General features: G+C 39.7%; 1 protein-coding gene across 1 annotated transcript in view; it reads right to left on the bottom strand.

The window, feature by feature from the left end:
• The window catches only part of CHST13 (carbohydrate sulfotransferase 13), a 36,440-nt gene that overhangs the window by 5,115 nt on the left and 17,709 nt on the right, over positions 1–13,616 (bottom strand). Inside the window, exon 2 of the mRNA XM_028523565.2 lies at positions 1,543–1,625. Within this exon, the coding sequence (XP_028379366.1) occupies positions 1,543–1,625 (83 nt within the window). The remainder of the gene's footprint in view (positions 1–1,542; positions 1,626–13,616) is intronic.

The raw sequence follows: 13,616 nt of genomic DNA, 5'->3' as shown, positions 1-13,616 counted from the left end.
CTATACTCAGCTGCTTGGATCTTAGCTTGGCTCTAGTCCCTATGACTTCTGTGATATTCTCAAGGTCTCTAGCCTCCCTGTGCTTCAGTTTCCTTATCTGTGAACATGGATAACAACAGCCCCACCTTATAGGGTAGCTGAGTGGACTAAGCAATTTCACAGAACTAAAGAGCCTGGTACACAGCTAGCACTTTTGGCCAGATTGTTTTCATTACTATTATTTCTCCACCTGCAAGGTGATATGGTTCCAGGGCCTTGACACCCCAAGGTCACTGGGTCCTCAGGCTGTGAGGGGGCTGAGCCAGCCCTATCTGTCCCTCAAAGTCTGTGCAGCTAGTAGAACCAAGGGCCTGATGACAGCCTGGCCTGCCCTCAGCTTTCTGTGTGGCCCAGGGCAAGCCAGTTACCCTCTCTGAACAAAGGCCTACCCACCTGAAATACAAGGACATGACAGATGAGTTCCACTTGCCCCTTTGGCTCAGTCCTTGGTAATTCAGTAAGCAGCACTTTCCCAGACACAGTCTGATTATTCTCTCTGGCTTAAAATCCTCCATGGCTCCATATAGTCTTTGCCCCACTTACCAGGCCACACAAGGCCACTGCCCACCCCTGGCTCACCTTGCATACCTTCTTCTGTCTTTTGCTCATTTCCAGCTATTTGGCCCCTACTGTTTGCTTCTTAACTCATCCTCTGCAGGTCTCAGCTGCAATGTCCCTTTCTCAGAGAGTGTCTAAACTAGGAATCTCCTGGTAGAGCTCTCATTGTACCTTATATTTTCCCTTTAGACATAAATCAGTCACTGGAAGTGGTGATCAGTTAGACTGATCACAGTTGGAGGTGGTGATCAGTTAATGTCTTCCTACCCTGGACTGGACTGTCAGCTGCACAAGGTCAGGAAACCAGCCTACCTGGCTGTGGCTGGATCCATAGGTTCCTGAGCACAGTTTGCATACAGTAGGTACTCAACACATGCTGCCTGAATGGGTGCCCCTGAGTGTGGCTGTTTGGCTATATGTGAGCCAGGGGTATGGCTCTCAGTGGGGTACAACTATGTGTGTATTTAGGGTAGTGTGTGGTCCTAGGGTGCCAAAACAGAAGAGATGTTCATAGACCAGCAAGCTGCCTGGTCCATTACCTAAGAACAAGTGAGGCAGGGGCTCCTTCATGTTTCTCTCTTGCAGCTGGTACTAAATTTAATTACTGTCTACCCACTAGACTGTTAACTCTCTGAGTGCAGGCTGAGTGTGTGTTTTACTCTCTTTCATATCCATAGCACATAGAACTGGCACAGGCTGGGCACAGTCTATTGTTGAGAGGATTATGGATGGGGTTGGGAGTGGGTGGAGATACCAGCTCTCTCAGCTTGCCCCTGAGATTTTCCCTTGTCACATCCCCAGGCATTCTAGTTTCTGAACAGAGCCTGGATTTGCAGAGGATGAGTCTCTGTGCCCATGTGGGTTCCAGTCTCAGGACAGCCAGTCTACACTGGGGCTCTCAGGTTCCCATGTTTGGAGGCAGAAGGTGTGGGAGGGTCCACCTACCTGATCCAGGTCATAGAGCATCTGCAAGGGACTCCTTCTCTTCTCACCAAGCCAGCCAGAACCTAGGACCCTGTTTTCAGAATCTGTGGAGCATAAAGAGAGAGGCGTTATCACTCCAGCAGAAAAACTGGCTTTGGCATTGGGGTAGGGGGCTTGAGCAACTCACCTAGGGCAGAGGTAATCCATCTCTGAGAATCAGTTTCCCTGCTGTCCCACCTGCCTCAGGATTGGGGGGGGGGGCAGTGGTGGAGTGTGGGGAAATACTGACAGGGCCCTTAATCTATGTTTGGTGTCACTCCTGCTCCTATGTCCTGCCATCTAGAGTTAGAGAATGCCAGGTGGGAAAGGATGAGAGGGAAGGTGGTATCCAGGCCACAGCACTCTCGGAAAAGCCTGCCCTTGACCAACCTCACCCTCCTCAATCTGCCCTCATCTCATGGCCTGCTCCTGCCAGCCCCATGACTGAGGAGCCCTGAGGGGCTCAAGAAGCCCCTAGTCTGTCCAGAGAGGGCTGGGCAGTGGTGGATGTAGCACAACCAGACTGCAGGCTCTCCTATTGACCACAATGAACTACGGCAGCCTCTAGTTCCCTTAGCAGTGTACATGATTCCTCATGGTAAATACAGCTTTAGCTGCCCCAGACTGGATGCCCCTGAGGGCAGAAATAGTATCTGCCTGTCTCAGTGCTGAATTCTTTAATCTTCCTAAAACTATCAAAAACACAGCTTGCTAAGTTTATTATTCACTCAAAATGTGTTTTAAGGGATATCTTTTTAAACATATTTAATTAATATATGTATATTCTTGGTAGTATAATCAATACAGGTAAGGAAAGGTTCAGGACCTTCTTGATCATATTTTTCTTAAATATGATTATACTTATTAATAAACTCATGAAGTATAACATAATCTTTACAAAATCACCAAAATTGGCAAATTTTTAACCTGCCTGGCTATGAAGAAAAAAATGAAGATTCAAATTACTAAAAACAGAAATGGAAAAAGGTATATTAGTACTAAACCTTAAAGAAATAAAGGATTATAACAGTATAATATGAACAACTGTGTAAGAGTACATGAAATAGAAAATTCATGTATGAAATGGAAAATTCCTAGAAAAACACAAATGCCTAAAATTGACTCAAGAAGAAATACAAAATTTCAGTATAACAAGTAAAGAGATTTAATTAGTAATTTTTAAAAGGAAGCCCTGTTGAGACTAGTAGGATAGGCAGAGAGAGACATGAAATGGTCTGATCCAACAACCACCTGTGGAAGTTCAGAATTGGGAGGGATATGTCGGCTGAAAGGTAATCAGTGAGGAACTAGAGGGTCCCATTCCCATGCAAGAAGAACATTTTCCACAACATGTGACTGAATCAGTGGGGACTCTTTCTGGGTGAGACAGAGGGCTTCTGTAGACCCAGGAATCCTCTTAAAAGGCCCAAGCACAGACCCACTCACTCACAAACCCTGGCCCTAAGCTCCAGTGAAGGGACAGCAGCTAGAAAAGCACCAGGGACACATGGGGAAGAACTGAATTGTCTAGCTTCAGGGTAACGGCTGGAGGGGCAGGTCAGTGTTGGCAGGTGCCATTGTTACTTTGTTGAGCCCTCCTCCCACCTTCACAGCTGGCAAGTGCTGTCAGGCACTGTTATTCCTTGTTGAGACCTAACCCCACCCCCACCATCCTAAAAGGGCAGGCTGATGCAAAATCTGAGTCTCCATCAATCTGCCTCACATCACTACTCCATCCTTGTTATTCCCTGAGACCCCACCAACCCAACTGGGGCATCTGCCTCTTTTAGTTGCTATTCCTTAAAAGCCATTGGCCTTGCCCTATGCTGCAAACTTTCCTAAAATATCTCAAAGGTCCAAAAACCTGAAATAAGCAGTGGCTGTTCCTGGCATGCCCTATTGCTCTTGATAAGCAGCTCTAATCCTAGCACCTGAGGCAGCCAACCTCAGTTACCATAGCCTTTCCCAGGCACCTCTAAGCAAAATACAGGCAGCTACCATCCAAAGGCTACCTTGTGGCTCCTACCAGGTGGCCCTGTGCCAGGTACAGGCAGTAGCTAGTCTGGGCACATGTGAGAGCCCCTATAAAAAGGGTCTAGAACCAATATAACTTGTGGCTGGATTTAGAACACACAGCACAAGCTAATTCGCTCCACAAATGATACACCCAAAGGGGAACTTGGCAAGCACCAGACCCCATTAGAGTGAATTCTGCTCCACGTGATCAGACCCCACACAACAGATCAAGGCCAGTCCTCACAACCTATCAGCCTGAGGGGCAATCCCTCCCACTGATGTGCCAAAGAGCAATCAAGGCTTAACTACAAAAGAAGGGCACACACAACCCACACAAAGGATACACCAGGAGCACCTAGCTCAGGTGACCAGGAAGACTGTACCACTGGCCCCCACAGGAAACCCTATACATAAGGTCACTCTACCAAGACCAGAAGATGTAGCAGATCTACCTAATGCATAGAAACAAATACAGGGAGGCCACCAAAATGAGGAGACAGAGAAACATGGCCCAAATGAAAACAGAACAAAATTCCAGTAAAAGAGCTAAACAAAATGGAGACAAGCAATCTACCAGATGCAGAGTTCAAAACACTGGTTATAAGGATACTAAATGCTCTCAGTGAAAACTTCTACAAAGAGATAGGAAACATAAAACTTGAGATATAAAATCATTAAAAAGAGCCAGTTAGAAATGAAGAATACAATAACTGAAATGAAGAGGGAATCAATAACAGTAGAAGGAATCAATAACAAATTAGGTGAAGCAGAGGATCAAATCAGCAATTGGGAAGATAAGGTAGTAGAGAAAGACCAATCAGAACAGCAAAAAGAAAAAAAGAATGTTTTTTAAATGAGGATATTTAATATTAAAAGCAGCAAGAGAAAAGCAGTTAATTATCTACAGGGAGCTCCCATCAGATTGTCAGAGAAATCTCAATAGAAACTTTATAAGCCAGAAGGTTTTGGCATGAAATATTCAAAGTGAAGAAAAGCAACAACCTACAACCAAGATTACTCTACCCAGCAAGGCTATCATTTAAAATTGAAGGAGAGATAAAGAGCTTCCCAGACAAGAAGAAGCTAAAGGAGTTCATTGACACTAAGCCAGTATTATAAGAAATGTTAAAGGAACTTGTTTAAAGAGAAGAAAAGACAATAAAAATATAAATAAGAATATGGTAATCACTATATATTTATCAATAATTACTTAAATAATGGTATTGAATGCTCTGATCAAAAGACATAGAGCTGAATGGATAAGAAGCCATAATATGCTGCACTTCAGACTGACACACAAAGCCTAATAGTAAATGAATAGAAAAAGATATTTCATGCAAATGAAAAAAAGCTGGGGTAGCAATATTCATATCAGACAAAGTAGACTTTGAAACAAAGGGTATAACAAGAGACAAAGAAGGAATTTCATAATGATAAAGGGATAAATCTAACAGGAGAATATAATACTTGTAAACATTTTCAAAACAACATAGGAGCACCTAGATATATAAAACAAGTAACTACTGACATAAATGGAGAGGTCAACGGTAATATAGCCATAGTAGGGTCTTTTAATACCCCATTGACATTAATAGATGATCCACACTGAAAATCAACAAGGAAACAGCAGCCTTAAATCCACATTAGACCAAATGGATTTAATTTATATTTTTAGGACAATACACCCAAAAGCAGCAGAATATACATTCTTTTCAAACGCTCATGGAAACATTTCCAGGATAGACAACATGTTAGTTCACAAAACAAGGCTCAATACATTTAAGAAGACTGAAATCATATCAAGCTCTTCTCCAATCACAAGAGTATGAAACTAGAAATCAATTACAAGAAGAAAAGCTAAAAACACACAAGCATGTGGAGGCTAAATAACACACTATAAAACAATGAATGGGTTAATGACAAGATCAAGAAAGAAATCAAAATATACCTTGAACAAATGAAAATGAAAACACAATACCCCAATTCTATGACACACAGCCAAAGCGGTTCTAAGGGAAATTCATAGAATATAGGCCTACCTTAAGAAACAAGAAAAATCTCAAATCAGCAATCCATTCTTACACCTAAAGCAACTAGATAAAGAACAAAGCCTAAAGTGGGTAAAAGGAAGATCTTGGAAGGAATAAATGAAATATAGTATAAAATATAGAAAATTGTTTATCTTTGAAATGATAAACAATAACCACACTCTTTTTTAAAATTTTATTTTAATCATTGTTCAAATACAGTTTTCTCCTTTTTACTCCAGTCCAGCCCCCTCTCCCACCCCTCCCCACTTCCCTCCCATTACCACCCTCCCCCTAGTTTTTGACCATGTGTCCTTTAAGTTTGTTCCTGTGAACCCTTCCCAATGTCCCCTGAAATTCCCTCTACTCTCCCCTGTGGTCACTGTCAGCCTGTCCTCTATTTCAGTGTCGTTGGTTATATTTTGCTTGTTTCTTTGTTTTGTTCTTTAGGTTCCTGTTAAAGGTGAGATCATATGGTATTTGTCTTTCACTGCCTGGCTTATTTCGCTTAGCATAATGCTTTCCAGCTCCATCCATGCTGTTGCAAAGGGTTGGAGCTCCTTTTTTCTTTCTGCTGCATAGAATTCCATTATGTAAATGTACCATAGCTTTTTGATCCATTCATTTACTGATGGGCATCTTGGTTGCTTCCAGCATCTAGCTATTGTAAATTGTGCTGCTATGAACATTGGGATGCATAGGTTCTTTTGGATTGGTGTTTTAGTACTCTTAGGATAGAGTCCCAGCAGTGGAATTGCAGGGTCAAAAGGCAGATCCATTTTTAGTTTTCTGAGGAAGTTCCATACTGCTTTCCATAGTAGTTGTACCAGTCTGCAGTCCCACCAGCAGTGCACTAGGGAACCCTTTTCTCCACAACCTCTCCAACACTTGTTGTTTGTTGCTTTCTTTATGGTGGCCATTCTGAGTGTTGTGAAGTGGTATCTCATTGTGGTTTTAATTTGCATCTCTTTGATAGCTAGCGATATTCAACATCGTTTCATGTGTCTTTGGATTTTCTGTATGTCCTCCTTGGAGAACTGTCTGTTCAAGTCCTTTGCCCACTTTTTAATTGGATTCCTTGTCTTCTTAGACTGCAGTCGTGTAAGTTCTTTATATATTTTGGAGATTAAACCCTTGTCTGAGATATCATTGGCAAATATGTTTTCCCATACAGTTGGTTCTCTTTTAATTTTGATACTGTTTTCTTTAGCTGTGCAAAAGCTTTTAATTTTGATGAGGTCCCATTTGTTTATTCTTTCCTTTATGTCCCTTGCCCTAGGGGACAAATCAGTAAAAAAGTTTCTGCATGAAATATCTGAGATTTTCCTACCTACGTTCTCCTCTAGGACTTTAATGGTGTCACAGTTTATATTTAAGTCTTTTATCCACCTTGAATTTATTTTTGTATATGGTGTAAGTTGGTGTTCAAGTTTCATTTTTTTTGCACGTGGCTGTCCAGTTCTCCCAACACCATTTGTTGAAGAGGCTATTTTTACTCCATTTTATGTCGCTGCCTCTTTTGTCAAATATTAATTAACCATAGAGACTTGGGTTTATTTCTGGGCTCTCTGTTCTGTTCCATTGGTCCATGTGCCTGTTTTTATGCCAGTACCAGGCTGTTTTCATCACAGTGGCCTTGTAGTATAGTTTAGTGTCAGGTATTGTGATCCCTCCTACTTTACTCTTCTTTGTCAAAGTTGCAGCAGCTATTCGGGGTCCTTTATGGTTCCATATAAATTTTTGAAGTGTTTGTTCTATGTCTGTGAAATATGCCATTGGTACTTTAATAGGAATTGCATTGAATGTGTAAATTGCTTTCAGTAGTATGGACATTTTGATGATATTAATTTTTCCAATCCATGAACACGGTATATGTTTCCATTTGTTTGTGTTTTCCTTGATTTCTTTCCTCAGTGTTATGTAGTTTTCTGAATACAGGTCTTTTCCCTCTTTGGAATAACCACACTCTTAAAGAGAAAAAGAAGGACCAAATAAATAAACCAGAAATGAAAGAGAAGTGATTGATAACTGATACCACAGAACTACAAAGGAAATAGTCTGAACAATTTAATGCCAACAGACAGGACAACCTGGAAGAAATGGATAAATTCCTAGATACATATAACCTTCCAGGAATGAATCAAGAAGAAACAGAGACACTGAACAGAGGGATGACTACTAATAAAATGGAATCAGTAACAACAACAACAACAACAACAACAATGAAACTCTCAACAAACAATATTCCTGACCAGATGTCTTCAAAGGTGAATTTTACCAACTATTTAAAGAAAAATTAACATATATCCTTCTCAAACTTTTCCCAAAAAATGAAGAGGAAGGTAAGCGCCCAAGCTCATTATATGAGACTAGCACTACTCTGATGGCAGAACCCAACTAAGACATTAGAGAGAGAGAGAGTGAGGGAGACAGAGAGAATTATACATAATGTCCCTGATAAACATAGATGTAAAAATCCTCAACAATATATTAGTAAGCCAAATTCAGCAGTACATTTATAAGATTATACACCATGAAAGTAGGTTTTATTCCTGGATGCAAGATTGGCTCAACATCCATAAATCAATTTGTGCAATAAACCACAAAAACAAAATGAAGAGTAAAAATCATATGATCATGTCAATAGATGCAGAAAAAGTATTTGTCAAAACCCAGCATCCATTTATCACAAAAGCTCTCAGCAAAATGGGAACAGAGGGAACATATCTTAACATAAAAGCCACATATGGCAAACCCATAGTAAACATTGTACTCAATGGTACAAAGCTAAAAGCATTTTCCTTAAGATCAGAAACAAGACAAGGATGTCCACTTTCACCAATTTTATTCAGAATAGTATTGGAAGTCTGAGCCATTGGAAGTCAGACAAGAAGAAGAATGGAAGGGCATCCAAACTGGAAAGGAAGAAGTAAAACTTCATTACTTGTAGATGACATAACACTATATATAGAGAATCCTAAAATTGCCACCAAAAACTACCAGAACTGATAAATGAATTTAGTAAAGTAGCAAGATACAAAATGCATTTCAGAAATTGGTTGCATTTGATACACCAATAACAAACTATCAGAAAGAGAAATTAAGAACACGATTCCATTTACAATTGTACAAAAAAAAATTTAGGAATAAATTTAACCAGGGAAGTAAAAGATCTGAACTCTTAAAACTATAAGATATTGAAGATCGAAGTTGAAGAAAATACAATTAATGGAAGTATGTAGCATGCTCATGGATAAAAAGAATTAACATCTTTAAGAGGTCTATGCAATCTAAAGATTCAGTGCAATCCCTATGAAAACAGCAATAGCATTTTTCACAGAACTAGAACAAATAATCCTACAATTTATATGTATCCACAAAAGACCCTGAACAACAAAAGCAATCTTGGAAAGAAGAACAAAGTTGAAGGTATCACACTACATCATATCAAAGTATACTACAAGGGTATAGCAATCAAAGCAATGGGACTGGCATAAAAACAGACACATAGATCAGTGGAACAGAATAGAGTCCAGAAATAACCCACACCTACGTAGTCAATGAATCTATGACAAAGGAGGCAAGAACATACAATGGTGCAAAGACAGTGTCTTCAATAAATGGTATTGAGAAAAATGAACAGATATAAGCACAAAAATGAAAAGACCTCTTTCCTATACCAAATGCAAGAACAAACTCAAAATAGATTGAAAACTTAAATGTAAGACTTGAAACCATAAAACTCCTAGAGGAAAACATAGGTGGTAAACTCTTTGACATCACTCTTAGTAATGGTTTTTGTGATATGTTTCCTTGGGCAAGGGAATTTTAAAAAGTAAACAAATGGGACTACATCAAAATGGGAAAACCATCATCAAAACTAAAACCACCCTACTGAATACAAGAGGATATTTGCCAATGAAACACCTAATAAGGGGTTAGTATCCAAAACACATAAAGAACTTATACAGCTAAACACCAAAAAACACACAACCTGATTAAAAAATTGGCAAAGGAACTAAATACACATTATCCAAAGAAGATAAACAGATGGCCAATAGACATATGAAAAGGTGCTCAATATCACTAATCACCAGATAAATGCAAGTTAAAGGCACAATGAGATATCACCCCACACCTGTCTGAATGGCTATTGTCAGTAAACCAACAAACAACAAGTGTTTGTGAGGGTGTGGAAAAAAAGGAACCCTCATGTACTGTTGGTGGAATAGCCAACTAGTGCAGCCACTATGGTAGACAGTATGAAGGTTCCTCAAAACATTAAAAATAAAACTATGATATGACCAAACAATCTCACTTCTGGATATTTATCTGTCAAAATCCAAAACAAATCTAATGATTTAGATTAAATCTAAAACATTAATCTGAAAAAAATATATATATATACACATCCCTATTGTTATTGCAATATTATTTACAGTAGTTGAGGTATGGTACCAAGTGTCTATCAAGAGACAACTAGATTAAGCCCTGGCTGGCATAGCTCAATGGATTGAGCGTGGGCTGGGAACCAAAGTGTCCTAGGTTCGATTCCCAGCCAGGGTACATTCCTGGGTTGCAGGCCAGAACCCCCAGCAACCGCACATTGATGTTTCTCTCTCTCTCTCTCTCTCTCTCTCTCTATCTCCCTCCCTTCCCTCTCTAAAAATAAATAAAATATTTAAAAAAAACTACCAGAAGTAGTTCAATGCAATTGAACTCAATGCAATTCTTATCAAAATACCAGCTGCTTTTTTTTTTTTTTTTTGCAGAAATTGACAATCCTTAAATTCATGTGGAAATTCAAGGGATTCAGAACATATAAAACAATCATGAAAATAAACAAAGTTGACTGGTTCACAATCCCAATTTCACAATTTACTATAAAACTAAGTAATCAGGATTGTGTGATGCTGGGATAGGAGAGACATATACATCAATGAAATATAATTCAAACTTCAGAAACAAACCCTTACAGTTATAGTAAATTGATTTTTAATTAGGATGCCAACATAGTTCAATAGGGAAAGAATAGTCTTTCAATAAATTATGCTGAGAAACTTGGGTATCCACATATAAAGAATGAAATTGCCACAAAACATGTGCAAAAACCAACTCAAAATGGATCATAGATCTGGATACAAGGGCTGAAACTATGAGATTCTTATTAAAAACATAGATGAATATCCATGATCTTAGGGTCAGCAATGATTTCTTATATATGACAACAAAAACTCAAGTAACAAAAGAAAAAACAGAGATACACTAGACTACAATCATGCATTGCATAATAATGGGGATACCTTCTGAGAAATATGTCATTAGGCAATTTCATCATTGTACAAACATCATAGTGTACACTTAGACAAACCTAGATGGTGTAGCTTACTACCCATCTAGGCTATATGGTACACCCTATTGCTCCTAGGCTACAAGCCTGTACAGCAGCATGTTAGTGTACAAAACAACATGATCAAATCAAGGACAAGAGAAATCAAGCAATCAAGAAACACAGTAAACTGAGATGTAAGAGACTGCTGCTGGTGTAACACAGCATATTGTTTTATATCAAGCATGTTTTATAAGTAAAAAAGTATACTCTAAAATGACAATTAAAATTGTATTGTAGTAAATACATTAACTACTAACATGGTTGTTTATTATCATTATCAAATATTATATACTATACATAATTTTGTGTGCTATGCTTTTATACAACCATCAGCACAATAAGTTTATTTCACCAGAATTGCCATAAACACATGAGCAATGCATGTGCTATGAAGTTGTGACAGCTACAATGTCAGTAGGCTATAGGAATTTTTCAGCTCCATTATAATTTTATAAGACCGCCATTGTTATGTGGGTCAACTCTACATCCACATTAAAAACTTTTATGCCTCAGAGGACACCATCAAGAAGGTGAAAAGACAACCCAGCAACTAGGAGAAAAATATTTTCAAATCATATATCTAGTAAGGGACTAGTATCCAGAATATCTAAAGAACACCTATAACTGAAGAATAAATGGCATAACAACATTCTTAAAATGAACAAAGAATGTACAATTTTTTAAGTAGAGAAATGGACATTGCTCCAAAGAATACAAATTCTAACAGAACATGAAAAGATGCTCAACATCACTAGTCATTAGGGAAATGCAAATCAAAACCTTGATGACATATATCTTCTCACCCACTAGGATGAGTGTAATAGAAAAGACAGACATAAAATCTGTCTTTTTAGAAAGGATGTGGAGAGAGACTTCTGGCCAAGATGGAGGCATAGGTAGACACACTGTGCCTCCTCGCACAACCAAAATAGGGACAACAATAATTTAGAAACAGAATAACCACCAGAACTGACAGAAAATTGAACCGTATGGAGGTCGGAGAACCAAGAAGTTAAAATAGACCTGTTCATCTGGACCCATAGGAGGGGTGGAATTGGGCGGCTGGGTGCGGGTCCCAGTGCAGAGAGTAGAGAGCGTTGGGACTGGGAGTGTAAGGCATCGGGCATGCAAGACGGCAGTGGGTGGACCCTGAACGGGCAAGTGGCAGCTGGCAGACCCTGGCTGAAGGGTGGCAAACAGCAGACCCAGTGAAGAGGGAACTATGAAGCAAGGCACTGCGCGCAACCCAGGATCACAGTGCTGGGAAATAGAGCCTTGGGGCACTGATTGAAAACACCTGTGGGGGTTGAGGCGCTGGGAGAGACTCCCAGCCTCACAGGAGAGGTCGTTGGAAAGTCCCACAGGGTGAACAAGCCCACCCACACGGGAATCGGCACCAGAGGGGCCCAGTTTGCTTGGGGGAAGAGGTGGAAGGGACTGAGGTCCAAGGGAGAGCGGAGCAAGTGCCATTGTTCCCTCTTGGACCCTGCCCCCACATACAACGTCACAACCCAGCGACTGGGGTGCCCTGTCCTGGTGAACACCTAAGGCTCCGCCCCTTACTGTAACATGCGCAACCAGACCAAAAGGGTGGGGGTGAGGGGGAAGATGGCTCAAACAGAAGGTGGCTCAAACAGAATTGGAAGCCCCAGAATCAATACTTTTAAGTGACCTAGAGATAGCCAACCTATCAGATGCACAGCTCAAAGCACTGATGATCAAGATGCTCACAGAATTGGTTGATTTTGGTTGAAAATTAGATGAACAAATGCAGGCTATGATAAGAGAAATGAAGGAAAATGCACATGGAACCAATAGTGATGGGAAGGAAACTGGGACTCAAAACAATAGAGTGGACCAGAAGGAAGAAAGAAACAACCAAACAGAAAAGAATGGAAAAATAAGAATTCAAAAAAAAAAAAAAAAAAACGAGGAGAAGCTTAGGAACCTACAGGACATCTTTAAATGTTCCAACATCCAAATTATAGGGATACCAGAAGGAGAAGAGCTAGAGCAACAGATTGAAATGTATTTCAACAAATAATAAAGCACAACTTCCCCGTTCTGACAAAGGAAATAGACTTCCAGGAAGTCCAGGAAGCTCAGAGAGTCCCAAAGAAGTTGGATCTAAGAAGGAACACACCAAGGCACATCATAATTACATTAGCCAAGGTAAAAATGAAGGAGAGAATCCTAGAAGCAGCAAGAAATAAGGAGACAGTAACCTACAAAAGAGTTCCCATCAGACTGTCAGCTGAGTTCTCAAAAGAGACCTTACAGGCAAGAAGGGGCTGGAAAGAAGTATTCCAAATCATGAAAGGGAAGGACCTACATCCAAGATTGCTCTATCCAGCAAAGTTTTCATTTAGAATGGAAGGGCAGATCAAGTGCTTCTCAGATAAGGTCAAGTTAAAGGAGTTCATCATCACCAAGCCCTTATTTTATGAAATGTAAAAGGGACTTATCTAAGAAAAAGAAGATAAAAAACATGTATAATAAAATGACAGAAAACTCACAATTATTTACAACCACACCTAAAACAAAAACAAAAACAAACTAAGCAAACAAGTAGAACAGGAACAGAACCATAGAAATGAAGAACACATGGAGGGTTAGCAACA

Source organism: Phyllostomus discolor, chromosome 9, assembly GCF_004126475.2.
Source record: "Phyllostomus discolor isolate MPI-MPIP mPhyDis1 chromosome 9, mPhyDis1.pri.v3, whole genome shotgun sequence".
Classification (NCBI taxonomy): Eukaryota; Metazoa; Chordata; class Mammalia; order Chiroptera; family Phyllostomidae; genus Phyllostomus; species Phyllostomus discolor.
Note: the sequence above shows the minus strand (reverse complement) of the source record. Positions and strands in the feature narration are given on the sequence as shown.